The 21894-nt window shown below is 41.2% G+C and overlaps 2 protein-coding genes across 3 annotated transcripts in view; both read right to left on the minus strand.

The window, feature by feature from the left end:
- Positions 1-2138, minus strand: part of LOC135444585 (neural-cadherin-like) — a 54392-nt gene extending 52254 nt beyond the window's left edge. Inside the window, exon 1 of the mRNA XM_064706487.1 lies at positions 2071-2138. The gene's annotated coding sequence lies outside the window, so the exon portion shown is untranslated. The remainder of the gene's footprint in view (positions 1-2070) is intronic.
- A 5174-nt stretch (positions 2139-7312) lies between these two features.
- Positions 7313-21894, minus strand: part of DPY19L4 (dpy-19 like 4) — a 32626-nt gene continuing 18044 nt past the window's right edge. For both annotated transcript variants that reach the window (XM_064706489.1, XM_064706488.1), the window contains 6 exons: positions 21267-21387; positions 19804-19860; positions 17434-17516; positions 15644-15776; positions 15063-15221; positions 7313-12685 (listed from right to left, as the gene is read on the minus strand). In XM_064706489.1, coding sequence (XP_064562559.1) covers positions 12521-12685; positions 15063-15221; positions 15644-15776; positions 17434-17516; positions 19804-19860; positions 21267-21387 — 718 coding nt within the window. In that variant the 3' untranslated portion in view covers positions 7313-12520. The remainder of the gene's footprint in view (positions 12686-15062; positions 15222-15643; positions 15777-17433; positions 17517-19803; positions 19861-21266; positions 21388-21894) is intronic.

Genomic DNA, 21894 nt, shown 5'->3' on the forward strand with positions numbered 1-21894 from the left:
ACAGAAATACCTTGTCTTGCTAGGACTGCTGTTGCAGGAAACTGTGCTCTAAGTTACTATCTGACCTACGGCTTGATTTTTTAAAAGCTTGTTTTTTAAAAAGCTGTTCTTTTCTTGAGAACAAAAAAGGCAAATGCATCCAAAACCCCAAGACACGCTTCCCTGGAGAAGCAGCACCTGGGAAATGCCTAAGTCCATTCATGTTTTTTACATAAGAGATGGCAATTAATAAAGGTCTGATAGCTTTGTTTTTCAATTAAAGAGGTTATTAAAAGTTTGGCACATGTTCCATAATATTGATTGCTTTGTGAGTGATTTTTAATTACATTTAGTAAGAGACATGAGGAGAAATGAGGAGCAGACCAAAGTCAATTCTGTTTAACTTTTGACAGTTCACTAGGTCTCTTCAGATTAAAAAATGGATGCTCAAATCCTTTCACCATTTCACCATACTTATGTAAAATAAGCAGACAGAAAAACATCCCAAGTTTGTTGCCGTACAAAGTTATGAGAGAGTTTTGATTTTCAAAGTAGCTTAAAGGAGTGCCTAAATGACCTTGTCCCACTTGATCATTGAATTCCTTTCTCCCTGAGGCTCATCTGTTGTCAATACATTATTAGCACACAGACAGTGGTAAAAACATGATGTGCACCACCAGATTGGAGAGGACAACACAATCATATGCTGAACACTGTTCACAAGGTTATTTGCTTTCATTATAAATTAGCAAGACAGCCAAGCTGTGTCTCCCCTTTTCAGCTCCATCTTTAGCTTGAATGAGAAGTTCTACTTTAAACATCAGGTGATTTGTTTAAAGTTAGTAGCTGGAAATACTGTGCAGAGTTATTCTAATGTTAAATGTCTGTCACTTGCACAACACATCCCATTTCTGCAAGAGTAACTTTCTCAGGCAGCAGCTCTGGACTCGCAGATTGCACACAGCAGTCTGGTGAAGATCACAGTCTCCAGCATGCTGAAACACATTTGTTTTCCTCCCAGCTCTATGTTTCACATTTCCTGAGCACTAGACTGTAAAATTCATTGATGTAAATTGGTAAATATTCCCTCTTTTGGTTGCAAGCATCGAAGAAAAAAAGCAAACAATACAAAATAAACCCAAGCAAATGATAACCAGTTGCATTTTTAGCGACCTGAACTGCATTTACAAACACTCTAAGTCTTACTCCAAGATGAAAGTAACACATACATTAATTAGGATGGCTCTTGCAACCATAACACACCTCAAGCTTTATGTGATTTAAGAAGTTTATCAAGTCTAGCCGTTTTCTTTGCTGTCCTACTAGGGAAACCTAGTACACAACAGAATATGAACTCTTGACATACAGTATCTCCCTTTAGTTCTCTACACCAACTCCTAGGATTCCTGATTCAGATTTTTTCCCTTTTTCTTGTCCTAGGCTCGTTGACATCTCTTTTGTAACGAGTCCTTTCCCTTCCCGTGCGCTGCCCTCCAGAGCTGTGGCTGACTCCCAGCACCATTCCGTGCGGTTCAGGGTGGGCTGTGGGTGCCCACACCCGGGACAGCGTCACCTCTTCCTTCCCAGTTCCTTCCAGCAGAACCAGAGCGGCAGGAGAGGCTCCCTGCTGGCTGCCCCCACTATGAAACCAGCTGTCTGTTGTGGCGTGCCCCCTTCTTTACCGGGCCCTGAGCCGACGCCTCTGGTCCCGCAAAAGTGAACCTACTGTGACAACAATTCCTTACAAGAAAGCATAACCGAAACACCATTCCCTTCATTTCCAGCTGCTCCTTCAAAGGCAAGAGGCCGAAGCTCTGCGAGCGGTACCGGGGAAGAGCCAGCACATTCCCACGCCACCCTCCGAGCTCCCGCAGCCGCCTGAGGCTCTGCGCGCCCCACGGAGGGCAGCATCACCGCGGCTTCATCCCGTCGGATGGCAAATGCCCGGCACGGCCTGCCGGGCCAGCATCCCCCTCCTTCGGGGCAGTCCTTCATGCCCATCCGTTCCTTCTGTGGCCATCCCGACCCACTCGCGGCAGGGAGAACCGACCCCATCCCGGCCACCCTCGCCGTCCCCTCCCGGAGCGCTACCTCCTCCGCTGCCGCGGTGCACCTTGACCAGCACCTCCGCCCGGCCGCCCGCTCGCAGCTCCCGCCGCAGGTAGAGCCGCCCCGACGTCCTGTCGATCCCCACGGGGGCGGCACCGGGAGAAGCCAGCTCGAACCAGCCGCCCGCCGCCCGCTCCCGGCTCCTCGGGACGGTGAAGACGGTGTCGCCCACCCGCGCCCCGGGGGCCAGGCGGGCCGTGTAGCGCCGGGCCCTGGCCCCCGGCGGCTGCAGCGAGCGCGGCTCCCGCCGCCGGCCCGCCGCCCCCCGCCCGCGCACGGCCAGGCGCAGGCACCGCGCGGGGCTGCGCAGCGGCCGCGGCCGCCCGTGGTCCAGAGCCGCCACGCAGAGGCGGAGCCGGCGCAGCCCCAGCAGCGAGCCCACGGTCAGCACCTGCCCGCTGCGGGGCACCACGAAGAGCAGGCGGCTGCCGGCGCCCGGCGGCCAGGGCCGGTAGGTGAGGCGCGCGTTGGCGCCCTCGTCGCGGTCCGAGGCGCGCAGCCGGGCCACCTCCGTGCCCAGCGGCACCAGCTCGTCCACCTCCAGCGGCCGCGCCGGCGGCAGCCGGGGCCGGTGGTCGTTGCGGTCCAGGACCCGGACCCGCAGCAGCGCCTCCCGGGGGGACCGTCCCGCCCGCCGGCGCAGCCGGAGCCCGTACTCGGGCTGCGCCTCCCGGTCCAGGGGCTCGGCGGTGCGGAGCAGCAGCAGCCCCCCGCCACCGCCCGGCCGCCGCTGCAGGGAGAAGCGGGAGGCGCCGTCGCCTTCCAGCGCCCACTCCCCGGCCGGCTCCCCGGGGCCCAGCAGCCTTCGCAGCGGCACCTGCAAACCCAGCACCCGCGTCCCCGCCGGGCTGTTCTCGGGCACCTGCCCGGAGAAGCGCAGCAGGCGGGGGAAGCCACCGCACTCCAGCCCCGCCGCCCCGGCGAGCAGCAGCAGCAGAAGCGGGAGCAGCCCGCAGCTGCTCCGCCGCGCCCTGCCCATCCCGCCGAGCGGAGCGGAGCGGAGCGCAGCCCGGCTCTGCGCCGCTCCCGCCGCCGGCACACACGGCACGGGCAGCCCGGGTCCGTCCCGCAGCCACGCACGGCCGTGGGCGGGGACGGACCGAGCCCGCCCCGCCTGGTCGACCGGGGAGCCCGCCCGTGGCGAAGCGCGCAACACTGAAGTGCAAATTGCTCGCTTTCTCCTATTCTGTGGCAAAGCTCCCAATGTTGCTTGGCAAATGCCTCATCTTCCCCCATTCCACATTGCCCGTGAGAGTCATCTGTGAATGATCTCTCCCTGTCCCTGTTTCGACTCGCGAAATTTTTGTTGTATTTTCTCTCCTCTGTCCAGTTGCAGAGGGGAGTGACAGAGCAGCTTTGGTGGGCCTGGCATTCAACGGAGGTCAAGCCACCACATGCATCCGGCTGCTCCCTCCAGGTCTTCTGCAAGCTGAGCAGACACAGGATGAACTACACTTCCTGGGGGACGGACTTGTGGGAAAATGGGCGATCTCTCCACCTCTCCTGAGGCTGTATGAAAAAATCCACTCAGCCAAGCCAGAAGAACCACCATAAAGAAACAGAGGAAAAAGTCACTATTGCATAAAGGAGAGAGGACCTTGGGACACTTGAATCATAAGAGTAGTTGTCACTCAGCAGACATGCTCTTCTGTCTTAAGCTGGGTTTGTCTTGGAAGCATAGCCTCTCAGAAGTACACATTCAGGTTGCTGCTCCTTCAGGAAAGATGCAATATTTTTGGGACAATAACAATGTGTTCTGTTGTTGAGAGCAAGACTGAAATGGTCCTTCTGAACATACTGAGCAAACACATCAGTCTCACTAAATATGCAGAAAACAATCTGGGCCTGGAACTCATCGCTCTGGTTAGTCTGTGATCAATGGAAGTGTCAATACAAGCCAGACCACTGCGGTGTCAACCACTGCTCATCAAACCAAACAGTACTCATTTTCTCATCACTCCAAGCAGCAGCATCTTCCTGTTAATAAACAAGAGTATCTCCCTTCACACAGTGACGGTAACAGCTCAGGAACAGCCTTTTGTGCAGTCTCCACATCCAGCTGGTCAAACTGTGTTAGGTGTTGTTCCATCAGAAATGCTCCCTCTTCCTGCTTCGAGCAGGCTCGCTAGTTTTACCAGAAGGTTGTTAGGAAGGCAGGGGTGTTTGTTGCCAGCTGTGTTGTAACTTCAGAGGTGACATATCTAGGCTGGAGGTGAAGCTCTGCTCAAGAAAGCCAGAATCCATTTCAGTCATCTTTAGTCAAATATTACAGGCAACAGTCAAAGGTGACAACCAACTGCTAGACCTGCACCTGTGGCACCTGGGAAATTAGCAGTTTTAAGGAGAGGTAATTGTTGGGAGATCACATCCCATTATTACAAGCTGTCAACCTTTATTTTTTACCCCCTCAAGGATGACAGCTTCTAAAATGTGGCACAATGCACAATTTCAGACTGGGAAGGCAAAAAGTAAAACCAGTTTTATAGAATGGTTTACCAGTAACAACATGAAAGTAACCATCCAGAGCCATACCTGGTTAATGTGCTGTAGCAAGCTTTGAGTATGCTAAGGTTGCTCTTTGTGCCCTAATTCCTTCCTTCACAAAGGCACTAGAAGCTCATTAATTTAAAACACTTAATGAGCTAGCCAGACCATGCAAACAAGTGTTCAGTTTAGGACAAGCTTAGCTCTGTATGGAGACACAGCACAGCATTCCCTCTTCTGAAGTGTGTTTCATCCTTACACAACTTTCAACAAGCAAATTAAATCCTCTCAAAATAAGTTCCTGTTTTTAGCCTACATTACAGGACACACTACCTTTTCTATTCTCTTCTATCCAAGCACTTAGAAACATGCAGTTTTCCCTACAGCCTGTGAAGATATAAACTACATTTTATTCACAGTATTCCCTCCCACTTATGAGCCTGTGTATTTCTATGACATTAACACAGCATTTTGGTGATGGAAATTCAAGCTTCTCCTGCATGTCACTCCCATTGCCAGAATTCAGAGCACACCTCACAGAGCAGAACCAGAGCCAAGCTCACCTTGTGGATACTCACTAGCACAACTGTGTTATTTTTGACATCCAGTTACACAAAACCTGTGTGACAACAAAACAAATGTATGGATATTTGCGGCCACAGATCCTACCCTACCATTTAAAGAGATGCAAACACACTTGAGTGTAGCTGTGTTTTCTAAAGGAACTTGTCTCTTCCTGCAAAACTGAAGCAGAATCCACATAGACTGATCCAGTGTTAATCCAAAAGGACTTCTCAATAAAGACAGCGGAGATGGCTCTTGGTTTCAATAGGAAACAACATAGAAAAGAAATAAATATAAATAAATAAGCTCCTTAGTGTGGGGGCTTATGTATAACAATATATATATTCGGGCCCCCACACCTTAGATATTGTCTAAACCAACACAGATATATTCAGGACAGTGTCAGCTTCTATTGCCAAACAATCATAGCGAAATTTAGTTTTAGGGTTCTTATTAAGCAAAGCTGATCTAGTGAACTGAGTACTGTGAACTGCAATCACTAAATCTAAGTACTGCCATTCTGAGGCCAAAACATCAGCAAGCCCAATAGCCTTTCTCTGTCCCTCCCTCACAGCTGGGACAAGCCCCTGGAATACAGCCAGCAGTTCCGACTGCAGCTCAGATTGTCATAAAATGGGCCAACTTGGGAGGAGAGAAAAAGAAAAAAAAGGAAAGGAAAAAAGAAAGGAGCAGCATTTATCCATGTGTTAATAAAGCTGAAATAGATGAAAATGACTGTTAGTGTTTCAGGACTGTGTGTGTTTCAGGAAGAGGTTTTCATGGTGAAATTAAAAACAGGCTTGATTTTAATGTACCTTTCCAAAATTGCATAAATGGTTTAGTCACTTCTGCTGCAGTGATTTTGTCTTACTGCCCAGAACTGAAGTCAGATCAGCCGGGGGAACCAGAGGTGCACCAGCAGCTACTCTGGGGAGACCACAGCCCCTGTGCTCAGAGTCTCATGGAGAGTGTAACATGAGGCAGTGAAGAATGGAGCTGCATTCTTACCTCTCCTTAATCAGCTTGCTTCAGAGGGGAGAATAGCTTAAGGCATCACTTTACATTCACCCTCACCTTACAGAATACTCTGGTATTTACTGCAGTTTAAAAATAAAGTCAGTCTTAACATGTTTTGGGTCTTCCCATTCCCAGTCAGCACAGCAGCAGCAGGAGTCATGGCTTGACAGCAGACAGTACAGTGTAACTGTGAAACAGAAGAATTCCAAGGCATTGTAAAGCTGTTCGAGGTTCTGAAAGGAAATGTACTGATGGTGTGTTACAACCTACTGAGTAGCTCTGTAATTCTCAGGATTGCTAATGTTGGTATATTCTATATATGCAGTTTAATCCATAACAAGATGCATCTCATCACCATTAAAAAATGTCCATGACATTTATTACCTAAGCAACCTGAAAGCATACAGGGGTTGAAGTGTGATAGGCTGGGTCACTGCAAAAGTTGGAAAATCTGGGAAACTAGGTCCAACAAACAGATTCCGGAACCACTAGTTAGGTGGAAAATAATCCAAACCAACAGTACATTTACCTAACACCTTTGAATCACTGATTATAAACAGAATATGTATTTTGTACAGAGATAGACTCACATAAAACATCTATTTACAGACATATACCAATACAAATTGTATTACATGTAACAGAATGTTCTCTGTTTCACAGCTAGTAACCACAGTCAGTTTTGCATAAAGGCACAGAAAAGTACACAGATACCAACATGAATTTCCTGCTGCCAGGAAGCTCCATTCCCCTTTGAGCTAAGTAACCATAGAGCCTGGTTACTTGAATGGCTAAACTTGCGATACTTCATCATCAGCTCATTTCCTGACTTGCCTAAAACAAAGCAGTCTGATAAATGCTCAAACTCAGAATCATTATAAATTTAAGATGCAAATATGTAATTTTTTTTCATGTGCTAAATGATCTGATTTTGGAGATGTGCTCTGTAGGGTATTTGTATGGTCTTCAGAATTTAACTAAAAAAAAAAATCAAGATTTTGTATCATTACATGCTAAATTATTACAAAGTAATATTCATTCAAAGATTTCTACTAATAATATTGTATAAAACAGTAGAGGGCTCCAAAATATGTAATCATGATCTGTAAAAATTCAAAGCAGATAATACATTAATAGATTAAAAAAAATTAAATCAGTAAGCATGTGACATTGCATAGCACTTTATTTCCAGGTGACGTGCTTGCTGTACGAAGATCTTTAGAGAGAAAGTCACAGAGTTCAATAATTCCATATGAAGCAGCTCACATTTTGTTGTTCATCCTCACACAAGTATGTCTCAACAGGCAGCTACAGTCAGCACGACATATGGATCCAGTCTGAGCAGGCTGCTTGTCCTCAAGAGCTGCAAGACTGTTTATGCTGCCTGTCAAGACAGACTTTTGAGCCATGTTGTACAGTCTTCCCTTGATTTCTCAAAGGATAAAATGGTTTGTGTCCCAAACAATCCATACTTTCTGGACTTGGCTTTTATTAAAATTTTTTTTCTACAGAAAAAAAAAATTGTTACAAGAGAAAAATATTTACTATGTATACATGATTTTGATAAAAAACTGTCCAAGACAACAAACAGGATAAAAGCAATTGTATTCCTTAGACTTGTTATTAAATAGCTGCACATAGATAAGTCCATATGCCACATAGGTTACTGCTGAACATCACTGTGAACACGTAAAGCACCACCAATAATTCCTCTGCATTACTGAAGTAAACAAGTTTGAATCTTTGAAAGGCATTAAACCTTCTGTCCCATCAAATAAATAGGTAACCTTAAACATCACTTGAAAGGCAGAAATACATACATTTAACTGTGCTGAAACCAAAACCATTGCCAGATTAATTACATTTAAACACACTGTTGAGGTACAAAACAATTCAGAAGACCTTTAGGAATCACTAGCTCTGCATCTGGCATAGAGTGCAGCAACATAATGGTGTTTTTCAGCTGTACTGATGAAGTAGAAAATATTAAGATAACACACAAGGCATGTCTTAGAATTCCCACTCTTTTCCCCTCTAAAGTTAGGTTTTTAAAAGAGTATTAAAGCATGATTCTGCAGATTTATGTTGAGGTATTACTTCACATGAAATATTGCTTGTGTTAGAATGAAGTTCTGCTTCTCTTTCATCTCCAATAGCACACTACTCCAGAGTCCACCTGCCCATCAATATGTACCAGACTCACAGTTTCAATCCCCATTAGGGATAACAGAAGTTCCTCATTCCATCTCCAAAACACAACAGTAAAAGAGACACCTATAAATGCAAACACATCATGTGTGCACACGCCCAGGCATTCACAAGCACAGCCTACACCTTCTCCTGTTGGAGTTTTGGTTGAAGGACAGCTTATATGAAGTTTTAATAAATATTTCAAGGATACCTAACAATCCCTACAACCTCATCTTGCAGCTCCTTTTCATGTGAATCGCATGGAAAAGCTGATGGAATGTCACAAGGTCTGGACACTTGGAGATGACTTAGTGAAATTAAGGTGGTAAGAACAAGATTTGGTCCCTAGCCTCTACCTTTCAGTATATAGTAATGCCACCAGAGCATTACTATAAAGAGCTGGAAGAATTTTCAATGCCTGTGAAACCTTTTGGCCCTCTTTCTTCCACATTTGTGTATCTTCTCCTTATTCCCAAACCCCTATGGAAAATGTATTTAAGATTGCCTTGTATTAAATTTTGTTTTTAATGTTGTATTTCCATTTACTTTGGAAGAAATTAAATCAATGTTTTTTTAAAATAATATGAATAGAAGTTTATGCTCAGAAATACCTTTCCTTAGTCTCAAGCATCTCCTGTCAAATCTGAGTTCAAGTATGTGGTAATTTAGGAAGTGAAAGAGCATTTTTTTAAGATTAAGACAAAACTATGTCTGTTAGCTTAGCTGTGGGTTGGTGAAACTTTGATTCACAAGTCTAAGGATAACAGGTGAGTGCCTGAAAATACTATACTAATTTATTTTTTCAAGGTATTTTTTTTTGCATTTACTAAGATCAAGTATATCAGAAAGTGGAAATGTGAAGGAGGAAATAAGCCAGCAGAATAGTCACACAAACTGCTATTCCAATTCTCATTCTTCCCAGTGAACAGCTGTTGGATGGCTGGAACACATCCCAGCTGCACCACCTGGGCATCCTCGGAGGCTGGCATATTAAGACACTACAGAAGCTCTAGAAATCAAAGGGACAGGAATTAAAAAAAAAAATCTTCACAAAAAGAAACATGAATTGAGGTTGTTGTTTGTTTAATAAAAGCTTGCAAGGCACATGTTTCAACTGAATTGCAACATCTACAGCAAAGCAGATCAAAATTTGTAAAACTTTCCCACAACTCTTTCAGGGAGTTAAACCTGTGATTTGGTTGAAAACCAAGCCAGGGCTGTCTGCACAAGTCTGGTGTAATTATGCCCTATTGTTGCCCCACTGAGGGATATCACTGGAACTTATTATTTTTCACAGAAACCAGAGATTAGACAGTATTTTTGCTAGTCCATGGCTGGATAAGAAATTAATTCACTTTCTTTGTAAGATATGATTCTTTCAGTCACTTGTTATAATTATGCCTTTTTACAGGAACAACCACAATGTTCTCCCAAATAAAAGGCTCCTTCTGTTACTTAAGGCTGCTGTGCCAATGGTGCTGCAATATAATTTTCTCTAATATAAAAAGCAAGGTAAAAATCTTAAATGATTCTCCTAAAGCAGAATCAATTGAAGTATCAAGAATACATCTTAAAAACTATGACAAAATTAATAACAGTAACTATGTCACAGTTCAAATAAAATTCAACTCGTTCATTTAAACATGTATAAAGGCCAACATGATACAAGACAGTTTTGTTTAGATGTGTGGGTGGCCTCCTTTGTGGTTTTCTTAATATGTGTGCTCTACATGTATGTGTTCAAACTATGTTCTACATGGTAACACACACAACATTGTAATGAAACACAACAGGCAGCCAAGGACAGCTGAATGTTACATCTCAGCATGGCAGTCTAAGGCATGAAGCCAGAAGTTCTGCAACTTCATCTACCCAAGTACAGTTGTAATCCTGCAGTTTGCACCTGGAATGCCTTATTGCTGATAGGAAGTGATATTCATGAATTTCTAACTTCAAGAGATTAAATGACCAACACACAGACATGTAATTCCTTGACAGTGATTCAAATAAACCTAAATAGAAAAAGGAACTGTAAACTTACTTCCAAATATTACATCTATATCCACACATACAGAGGGGGTTCCTGCAGGCCTGCCATAGCTCAAGTTAATACACAAGCTTCTGTTGTTATATGATAACTGAGCAGTCTGAAACAGCCCAGTGCAGTAAAACATGCACTTGTGCACAAGCAAATACATGCAGCCTGCACTCCAGCAGACACACAGGTACACGCTATCCCCAACATGATGTCTGTATGCCCAGAAAGGATATTTACTTATAACTTGTAACTCAGTTACATGGATAAGTGTTTCTCTCAGTGACAACATCCCATATATTCGATGGATTTATCTATTCTTTGAAATAAAATGCATAATTTAACATTTTGTCAAGACTCATAGGCCTAAAAATATAACTGAAAGTAAAAAACAGATTAAAGACATGTTGGCTTTTACAACAATAAAGCTTTTTTCTTTAAAATCACTCCAAAAGTGATAACAAGTTTTAAAAAAATCTCAGCACTATGTGTCAGTGTAAAATAAGCAAGTGTATCTGCATAGAGCAGAGAAGAATCATGCACATACAACAACATGCTGCAGTTCCTAATAATTTCAGAGTTAAAATCTCCGATTTGCACTAAGGATTGTTTTGCAGCTTCCACTTGCAGAATGGTTTGCAGATTTTTCAGCTGAGAGTTCATCCTATTTTCCCAGATCCTTCATTAAAGACATCTGGGCTCCAAAGAATCATTCCCACATGCCTGATAGACTGGTCTCTGGGCCAGGTGTTACATTAATTTGTAACTGCAGGTAACTCCTAAGGGGTGAGCAGCTTCTTTCAAAACTTAGTCCTGTATTTTGTCCAGTTACATCTACATTAAGCAAAGCTACTGTTACCTTTTACTGGAGTTTCCATTCTCAACATTAGGTTTAGGCCCAGAGTTGTAATTATAACATCATTCATTTTCTTGAAAGTCTATCAGCCAGCAACAAAGAGATAATTTGTTAAGCAAAGGAGTTGTAGAGGCAAAGAGGGGCATAGAACAAATTTTAGAGGAAAGCAAAACTGCAGAGTACTTTGCCAAATTTTCAAAGATCTGTGTATTTGCATAATTGATATAAAAATAGCTATGAACACCTGTACCATTATTCATTAATGGTAGTGATTATAGTAGATTAAATGACAGTTATGGCACTATCTTAATACAGCTATTGCATAATAAGTTGAATGAAATGAGTATCACCCATCTGTGCACACACACCCACACCCACCCACACGCACCAGCACACACACAGGGGGTGAAAGTGAAGTGCAGAAGTCTCAGTAGCAAACCTGGTTGTCCTGCTACACTTGCCTGAAAACAAGTGTGGCATACTGTGGTATACTGGCCCATTCTGGTGGCTGCTAAGAAAGACACACTTATGCAAACACACACAAACACTTAAGTGTGGAGAAATGCTGAAGACAAGTCCTTTCCAAACTGAAGATCTGAGCTTGTCCTATTGCTAGGTCTAATTCCTAGCATTTCCACCAACATGTCTCTGTAGACAACAGAGACAACAATGTAGATATCAGTGCCTTAATCAATGAAGTGTTGTTTAAGTAAAATCTTCCTCATATGATTTATAAAAACTACATAGCTACACATAAGATGTATAAATGTATGTTTGAGAAACACAGAAATGTTTACCATGGAAGACAGGAAGAATTAAAACAAAACAAAAAGAAACCCCAAACTAAAAATCCAAACACTTACTTGAAAAGACTTGGGATAGTGATTGCTTTCTTGCTAAAAATTAAAAGCTATATTACTTAAACAAGCTCTTTAAATAATTTTTCTGTATTTACTGAAGTCTATGCATATCAACTCTCTAACACTAAAGTTAGAAATCGCATTTACATGAAGATTAAGATGATTTGTAATGGGAAGAAAAATGTAAAAACATGGAAGACTGTAGCACATTGTAGAGACTGTAAAACTGATAAATGTTCCTGTTTCCTTCAAGGATGGTATATGTATCAGCTGATCTGTAGATCAAAGCATTTCAGTTTGGTAAAGTTGTCAGTACACTGCATGTGTGCACATCTATCTGCAAAAATAGACTTCCTTGCTCAAAAGGAACTTTTCCAACTGAAATTCATTCACAATCAATCCTCAGAAAGAAGCTTGCATGCTTTTTCAGGACTGGAAGGATATCACAGTGTTGATTCTATATACAAAGTAGGATCTATTCCAGTATACTCGAGTGAAATAATTCACATATGGAGAATAGTTCATTTTGATTTCATGACAAAATCGTCCATATTTTGAGTAGGCATAGTTGTCACCTTCCTCACAAACCACCTGTCAGAAAGAAAAAGACCTAATTACAGTACTGAAGATAAGTGGTTACAGAATGTAATTTTGTACATTTAATTAACTTTTGTATTCTGTAAATTTCATTTATGATAGACAATTAATTTCCACACTGTACAGTTCCAATAAACTGAAAACATATTCCCCTGTAATTTGTTTAGCCACCTAAAAAAGCCTTTATAATATGAACCAAATACACTGGTTTTAATGTCTGCTACCTTGACAAAGGAATTAATCCCTTTGTCAAGGTAGCAGACATTAAAACCAGTGTACTTGGTACATATTATAAAGAACAACAGCACTGGAAATTATGCACATGCCCTGGTTCCCAGTACAAAACTGACCTGCACAGAGCATACCAGTATGAAGGAAACTAAAATCTCAATTACCTTTCCCAGGCCAATTAAGTTTTGACATATCTAATAAAGATCAAAGACACACACACACATCTCCCTACAATTTCCAACCAAGTGACTTGGAAGCAAACTGCATTCTAGGATCTGCTGTCTGATATCCCTGAAGAAATCCCTTCATTATTCCTTCTGATGCCACAAATTTACACAGTTTAAAAAAAAGTGGTAGGACAAACTCATGAAGAAAAATCCACCAGTGGCTTCCAAACACAAAGATAATTGCCCTGAGCTACACTCCTTCAGCAACAGACTGCTGGAAAACATTTGTCTTTCCCTATCAGTAAACCTGTGCTCTCAGCCAGTGTCAGAAACAAGATACTGGACTAGGACTACAGGAAGTAGCACAAGCTATAAAGCAGTACTTATCTTCCTAAACACAGCAATTCAAAACACATCCACAGACCTGTCAACACACTGTCTGCCCACTGTCTCACCTACTTTGGGAGTAAGTAAATGCTGCACTGCAGTTTCCAAATATGTATTCACTAGCTTCCACTACTCTGGAGTACCTTGATAATCTTCCAATACAACTCAAACAAATTCTGTTAGCAAGCAAACTGAGAGATTTGTTTAAAGCTTCCTGAGACAATAAACTTTATTAACTTTACAGAACAAATGATGTCAGTTTTCTGAAAAATACCCAAATATACCCAAACCAACCACTCCCCACAAAAGAACAATAACAAAAACCACAACAAAAAATACAAGAAGGATTATCAAGCTTATGTGTGAGAGAGAAGCATGCAGGAAGCATGGAGATGAGAGATGCAGGGATATGTGGGCATGGAATCCTGAAATTGTGGTTAATTGCTCCAGTGGAGATCCTAAGTGTGAAGAGGAATCAGGAACTTACTCATGCAAACACAGATCTGAGAAGAAACTGAGAGGTAACATGCAGATTAACAAAATGGAGGTTATTCAGACACACACAGTTATGGTACAGTATATTGGATATATCCTGGAATAATCACAGCATACATGGTTTTAGCAGCAAGACTAGGAAAGAAATAATAGATTTTAGCAATGGTAAGGAAGTTAATAGAAAAATGGGGACAATATCCTTCATGGATAAAGTAGTTGGGAAACCTAGAAGTGAAACTGACACCAGCTATAGATTACTGGGGAAATATAGAGCAATCCCCTAATAACATACCACTCCTATATTGCTTAGAGGTAAGTGGCAACTCCCTCTTTCTTGTTGATCTGAGAATAAGCAATGAAACTCTAAGTGAGTTTAAGGCCACCCCTTGCCTTTATAAAACCAAAATTTTTGCTGGATTTCCAAGAAGCCAATGAACAAGTGGCAGTAAGATCACCTTATAAACCCCATCTTACTCTCTATTTAAGCAGCAAGGGCAGCACTACCAGCATCCAGAGAGACAGAACATGTCAGGGACTGAAGCACCATTCATGGTGCAGTTTATCCAACCAGTCTTTCTAGCAGATGTGGTTTAAACGATCTGTTGGTGTGCTAACCCATCTGCAAGGCTGAACTGAATAGACTTGCACGCTCATCAGAACCAAGCAGTCTGTACTGAACTAAATGGTAGGCTGGTCCTAATCCCAGCCAGTTTTGGAAGAACTGAGTTTATCCATTTTAGAGTTTCATCTTCAAAGCTGCTAAAGAATACCTTCTGAGGCAGGACTTCACTGCTTTTGTAACAAACTATTCAGGTGTCAGTCTTGAACATTTCTATATAGTTCAATGGTATTTACTGATTGTCAGAAAAGCAGCAGAGCTAGATACTCATGTTAGGAGGGATTAGGGCAGTTAATAGAATCAGGTAAGATTACAAGTTATAGACAATCCAAAACTTAACTGATCACCTTTAAAAGTTGAGTTTTGTCTACATGTCAATTACAATAAGAAAAATAAGACCAGCATTATAAGATTTATTTTCAATCTAATTATTTATGCATTCAAACATTCATTTCTTCTCACCAATACTTACATGACCATTAGCAATATCCAACAGATCTTTAACTCTACATCCTCTTACAGGTCCCACTTCATTGCAAATTGAATCTTCAATAACCAGAAAGTTTGCTTTGTAAGATGTGAGTATCTTATAAATATCCTCTGCTGACCTCTTTGAATAGATCTGATAAATCTATAAATTAAGAAAACATGTTAATGCAATGCAAAAATCAGTGATACCTTAAACACTGGGACACACACACCCCAACAATGACCTATCTGCAATGACAAACTATATGTACACAAGCTATAAAAGTTTGGTTTTGAAATTAGTGAGGCAACGGCCAGCTGAATGGGAAGTACTTCTCTCTGATGATGGCAAGTTCTCATCTTACATACTCCAAGTGGCCTGAAAAGTCTTCAGAAATAATATTTTGATAATGATTTGTTTCTGTGCAGAGTGAAGCACTGACAATATACTTGATAATCCCTTCCATGTCCACTGGACTCCTATGTCCTCTTCCCTTCTAATAAATTTGATTTTTTGGCATTACATTTGGGTGAAGAGGAAGACAGTTCCTGTGAGATGCCACATTTATGGAATTGGATACTCACATTCTCATTTCTTTTCAGGAGATCATCATCATTATACAAAGGCAGGCTTGACACCATCCATCCTGTACAGAGCTTAATCACACCCATGAGCTGTGGGCTGCCTGCAAACACGGCAGCCACGGGAGCCTGGCGTCTGCAAAAGCAACACCAACACACCTGAGCACTGCATGCACTCATCAAACAACTCTATCAGCTGTGTGTGGGATCTGCACAATGAACTGGAGCAGGTGAAAGGGGCTCTCATTACAGCTGGTGATGGTGTTGCTGTGGCAGTGCTTTTTCTGCGAGGGAAAGGGCAGACCTGCAGCAATAGGAGTTTGAAAGGAGGGGTTCCTGCTGGGGCAAGGGCTCGTGGCTGTTCTTCCCTCATGCAATCCATGAGCGCCATTCAGAGTGGTCCTGGAATGGATCCAAGTTCTGCTGTTTGAATGGCTGACAAAACAAGCTTGGGAGAGAGGGGGTAGGTACAAGGAGAAACAACATGATGTTATCTTGTAAGGGAATGATTGGTGATTGTTGTAACTTGATCTCTAGTATGTATTCAATATGTAAGCTCTGATCATGTATTTCATCATCTATGAGGAAATAATGTCAGCATGCAGAATAATGTCTACAGTAATCAGGTTTCTGGGTTTGGTATGATTTTTTGACTGTATTTCTGTATTAGTGAAAGAAAACAGTCATTGTCACACTTTATTACAGACTTTGGCAACTTCTGTAGAGAAAATTCAAATTAAATTAGTATTATCAGAGAGAAGACTTGGAGAATATATACTGTAATAATGACATTGAATTAAAATTTCAATGTGGATAGCTAAGTATATCCATAAAAAAAAAATCCTTATTTTCTTTAAAAATAAGAACAGCTGCTACAGATAAGGGTAGTCACATTGCTGGTAGCTGAGTGAATCTCAATGAAATTCACCATGATTAATTACATACTTGAAGTATATGCAGACTAACATAAAAGCCATTAGGTACTTGGCATTATTCCACTTGCTGCCTTAAAGAGCTACAGCAGTGACAAACAACATACACTACTACAACAAGAAGAAGAAATTGGCTGGAACACTAATTACCAGCCCTGCCTTTTGTGAAGATGAACACGTTGACATTAAAGACTACATAAATAGAGAAAGCAATATTCTAAAAAAATACAGTTAAAGCTAAGTTATCTGAACACAAGGGATCTAATTTTCAGAAAAGCACAGTTCCTAATGACATAGTTTAAAGTTAAATTGAATGAGGCAGAATGCAATTCTGAAACCTTTGGTGGTAAAAAAAATAAATTGTGAAAATAACTTGACTTGCTATTAGCTGTGTATGTGCTCGGTATAGCTGTATAACATAGCTCCATACTAGCTGTGGTCAAAGGGGAAGTCTGAATAACACATGTATCCTGACAAAAGTCTCTAAATCCTCACATTCAGCCATTTAATTTTATTGGCTCAGGCACATAACATCTCAGGGTTTTTGGCATTACAACCAACATAATCCTGCAATCTAATTAAATGTTAGCAAGATCTAAGATCCTACTATTTAGAAACTAGGTCTGCAACAACATTAAACATGACTTGCTTGTGTGTTCCAGGATCTTCTCTTGTAATCCATGATAAACTCCAGTTTCTTTTATGGGAACAATACCACACTTAAAATAGAAAACTTGTTCCCCCATGCATCATTGAATGCCAAGGGAAAACCCAGCTTGACAGAGGTAGCTCCACAAATTGCTGAGATAAAAATACCCTTACAAAAAGCAGTAAAATAGAAATGTTGGACTTTATGCTTACTTTATCCATGTCATAAGTTCTACTGTATCAGGATCATAGAATTCTTGCAGTTCCGTAAGCTCTGTCATTATTCTAGGGAAAAACTGATGTAAAATGTTTTTGGTTACTTACAGTTTAAAAAATTATCTACAGAGCATCACATTACACTAAGGCCTTAATTGACACAACAGAAGCGGGTTTCAACAGTTTTCCCCCTGACTGGTACTTTTGCTTGAATATTTTGCAAAACTCAGCTTACATTTACTTACCTGACAGCAGAAGTCCCTCTCCAAAATAAGCATGTTAAACAGAAGTTCTCATCTCTCTCTTTCATTAGAATACTTATAATTAAAAATAAATAAATAAGTAGCAGCAACAACATTCACGAACATCAAGTGGCGTTAAATACATCAAAACCATAGTTCAGGTGGTCATATGCAAATGTCTACAAATAAGGGCACTAAACCAAAAAGATGATAAATATCTCATGGTAAACCTGCTTGAGCAGGAAGGATTGGACCATAGTGACTTGATGGAAAGGTGTCATGCAAGCAAGAGAGAAGAAACCTCCTAGAAGCGCCATGGTAATGTGCCCAGACTCGCTTCTGACTTCAATCACCGCAGTGAAGATGAGCACATTACATTGTGTGAAGTGGGATATCTCAAGTTATGCTCTTGAAAAACATTTTGGGAAAAGGACGGATTCTGTGAGATAGAATGCCAGGCCAGCTTGCAAACCTGCATCATGGCTTCCCTACCCCGTTAGGTTTGAGGTCCCTCTTTACCGAGATGGGAAATTTTGTAAGTCCTTGAGCCATTTAGTGCATTTATCTGAAAAAGCCATGGCTGGAAACTGGCCAGCCTTGAGGGGCCAGAACAGGTATATGTACATGCTGTTGTAGATGCTAAGTTCTGGATGTCAGCTCTTTTGGAAAAGAATGAAGTTTGCAGGCTCTGCCATATTAAAGAGACAACTTACATTAGGACAGACAGGAGTGGGAGTCTGCTTTTAACTGAGGACTTTCCACCGCCATTACCTGGACAACTCTGCTGTCAAGTGGCAGCAGTCTACAATCAGCACAAGAAGAGCTGCCACAGGTTTGTGTCAGGGACAAACAGCACTGCTGTTACACATACACTGGAACTACTCCCAGAGCAGAGGGATGGAAAGAGGAACTGCTACTGCCACCCCAAGGAGAACCAGCTTCACTCATCACAGCACCTGGAAAAACCTAGTTAGAGGAGGGACTATGCCAGACACAGACAAAAGGCAGCCAAGCAAAAGGATGCTGAGCTATACAGACAGCCTTTATAATGCTCGAGGCATTTTTGCTGCTCTGTTACTTGTAATCAACATTCCCAACCTCAGGGACGAGTTGTGAGCCTGGAGAGCAAACTGCTCACCACTGCTTAAAAGCAGAAGCCGGATCAACAATGGACGAAGCCCTCTAGAGTCCAAAACCCCACACTGCTACTGCTTTCATTAAAACAATCTGGAAAGGAATTACTTGGGTAACTACACTCATTTCCTCTGCTGTAATAGATTTCATAACTCTTTTGAGCAACTCTAGCTTTTTTTACAGAAACTATCTATTGCTTCATCAAAAACATGTAAAAAGTCAGGCTACAATAGAAAATTTAGTTGCAATGTAAGATAGATGTTACAAAATCTGTTAAAATACTGTTGGGCAAGACTGGCTTCTATATATGAATTCTCAGATTAGTCAAACTATTTTAAAGCTGTGCCAGTATAGCAGAGGATTACACTTCATGAGATGTTTCACGTATTTTTTGCACTCACAGGAGCTTAAAAAATAATTTCCAAATACTCCACTCTCAATCTGTGACTTGCAATAAAGTATTCATTTTAAACATGGAAACATCTGTGTCTTTTCCTCCCCTGTATTGTAGTAGGTACACACCTCGACAGAATGGTCTGCACAAAGAATTTAACTTTGCTATAATTTCATGGGAGCTTTTCAAACAGTTTATTTGCATATAGCCTCCTGTAATTTTACTTCATCTAACTTTATAGCTTTTCACTAAAACTAAGATTGAGGCAACATAGCTTTCAATATCCTGAGTTTTCATTTGGCAGCATTTTCTTTGTTGAGTCAGTTTATACATCCAAAGCTTAACAGCTGACTATAATAAAGTCTTCATTTAAATTTAATTACAATAAGCAATCATTAAAAAATTAAATTGTCAAATACCTTATACTGAAAAAAGTGAAGTTTTTTTTAAAAAATGAAACATATTTTCAATGGATGACACCTTCACTTTCATCACATATATTTAATTTCACTGAGTACATTTCATTACATTTGCTCATCATTTTGACTCATATTGTGCCAACATACAAAGAAAACTCCACAAAGGAACTTTTCTTACCTCCTTCCACAAGCTGAATCCAATTATAGTGGGAACTGCCATACTCAGGATAAGAGCCTAGAAAGTACATGTTAGAGAAAATGGATTATGCACCACTCTCCAACTCTGAGGTGTCTGTTGATTCCGCTCATACAGTGAGCAATATTTATGTCTGAAACCTCATAGTGACAGTAGGTGAATCTTTGTGGTTTTCTACCAGGCAAAAAAATTTCCTGTAACAAGATTTTGCCTAATTTACCATGGAAGGCTTCACTTGACTCACAAAAACTTTACCATCAATTTTAGGGACAGTTAATTACTACTAAAGTAACAATGATTCCATGTGCACAGTAGGGAACAGAAGAAGGTAAACACCTCACGTTCAAATGCTACGAGACCAAGCATTTCACACCTCTGATCTTGTTCAGATTAGCATTATTGATATGCAAGACCCAGAAACCCATCTCTCAGCATACCATCATTCTAGCTGATGCAATTTTTGCTTTGCAAGAAGGAGAAAATAGCTTCTATGGTACAGAAAACATTTGGTAAGGAATGCACACAAGGCATTCCTTTGATATTAAGCTGCTAACACATCTACTGTGTTAATAGTGAAAAAGCAGATCTACATCACAGAAAACATGAAGCATATAAAAGAATGTGCTTACCATGTAGCTGAACATATTGATACTCCTTGACTGAAAGAACACAGTCAATGTTTCTGATATAGCAGTGTATGGTATTTTCACAGGAGACATAATGAACATCTAAGTGTAATATATTTATTCCTATAAGCCTCTTGAATTTAGGGCAAACAATATCCTATCCCTATTTTATTATTAAAACCAATGCACAAAGCTGCTAAAAATCACACAAAGCAACTTTTGTCATATTGAGAATAAAGCTAGGGTTGGAAGCAGGGGAGTTGTTTGCTCTGTAACACAAGCTTATCTTCAGTCACAACACTTCTCTATGATGGCCAAACATGAACAAACCTTATACAAAGTAATTCAACTTACCATTTCTTGTGCAGCAGTTTTACTCTCAGCAGTTATATTCACCTTACTACACCATTTAAAGACCCATTTCTCAGTGAAACAAAGCTTACGCCTTCCCTGTGCACCAGTACTTTTTCTCCTGCATTCCTCCTAAAAAGACCTTCTTAACCAATCCCAAATAGATATGAAAGAGAGAGATTGAGTTCTCAAATATTTGCTAAAAGAAATTGAGAAGAGTGAAAGGGAGATGAAGACAGCTCTGCTTTTTGAGGAAAGGTTGTAGTGTGAATGCAACTTTATCACCAGGTACCAGAGAACAAGTGACACTAAGAAGAAAAGACAGAAAAAGCAGACCATATGCAATCCACTGCTCACAGAACAACCTGTTGCTTTCATGGGTTCTTTCATGGGTCTTAGGTACTTCTTGTTTGCAAAGCTATATACTTGCTAGCTGTATTTTCCACGACTTTGGCAACAGCAACTCACCAGCAGTATTGGGTGCACAGCTTTCAGTCGAAGCCACTTGAAAAGCGTCATCCAAAGTTCAGGAGAACACACACCAAATGCAGCAAGCATACAAACATAAGGTGTCCATAGATATTTCATTCTGAAAAACACTGCAATAACTTAGTTGGGACCCTGTGTATGCCTCTGTACTCAAGCTATTATAAAAACATTCAGATTTTTTTCTTATGCCAGACACAGTCTGGATGTTCAGACAATCTGAGGTCAACTTTGATGGTACTGGAGGGTAAACCAAGGAAATCTCTAGCAGAAGAGCTGGCACCTGATTATCTGCTGTGAGATGGAGGAGCAAGATCCAAGGTAAAAGATGACAAAATCCTTCACAGAGTTCAGGGGAGGATGAAAGAAAAACAAAGAGAATAGCAGAGTCACTTGGCTGGTTTTCCAGCCAAGAAGGGATAAAAAGCAGCTATTTGACAAAGCTGTACAGACAATGTACTATAAGGGACTTCCTGAAGAAAGGAAAGGAAAATATTTATTTAACTCTTAAGTGTAGACTAGTCAACTTAGAAAAACTACAGGATAACACAACAGTCTGCTCACTTTAGGCAATATTTGTGAATATTTAGATTTTAAGATGAGGAGCCTA

Source organism: Zonotrichia leucophrys, chromosome 2 (assembly GCF_028769735.1).
Source record: "Zonotrichia leucophrys gambelii isolate GWCS_2022_RI chromosome 2, RI_Zleu_2.0, whole genome shotgun sequence".
Classification (NCBI taxonomy): domain Eukaryota; kingdom Metazoa; phylum Chordata; class Aves; order Passeriformes; family Passerellidae; genus Zonotrichia; species Zonotrichia leucophrys.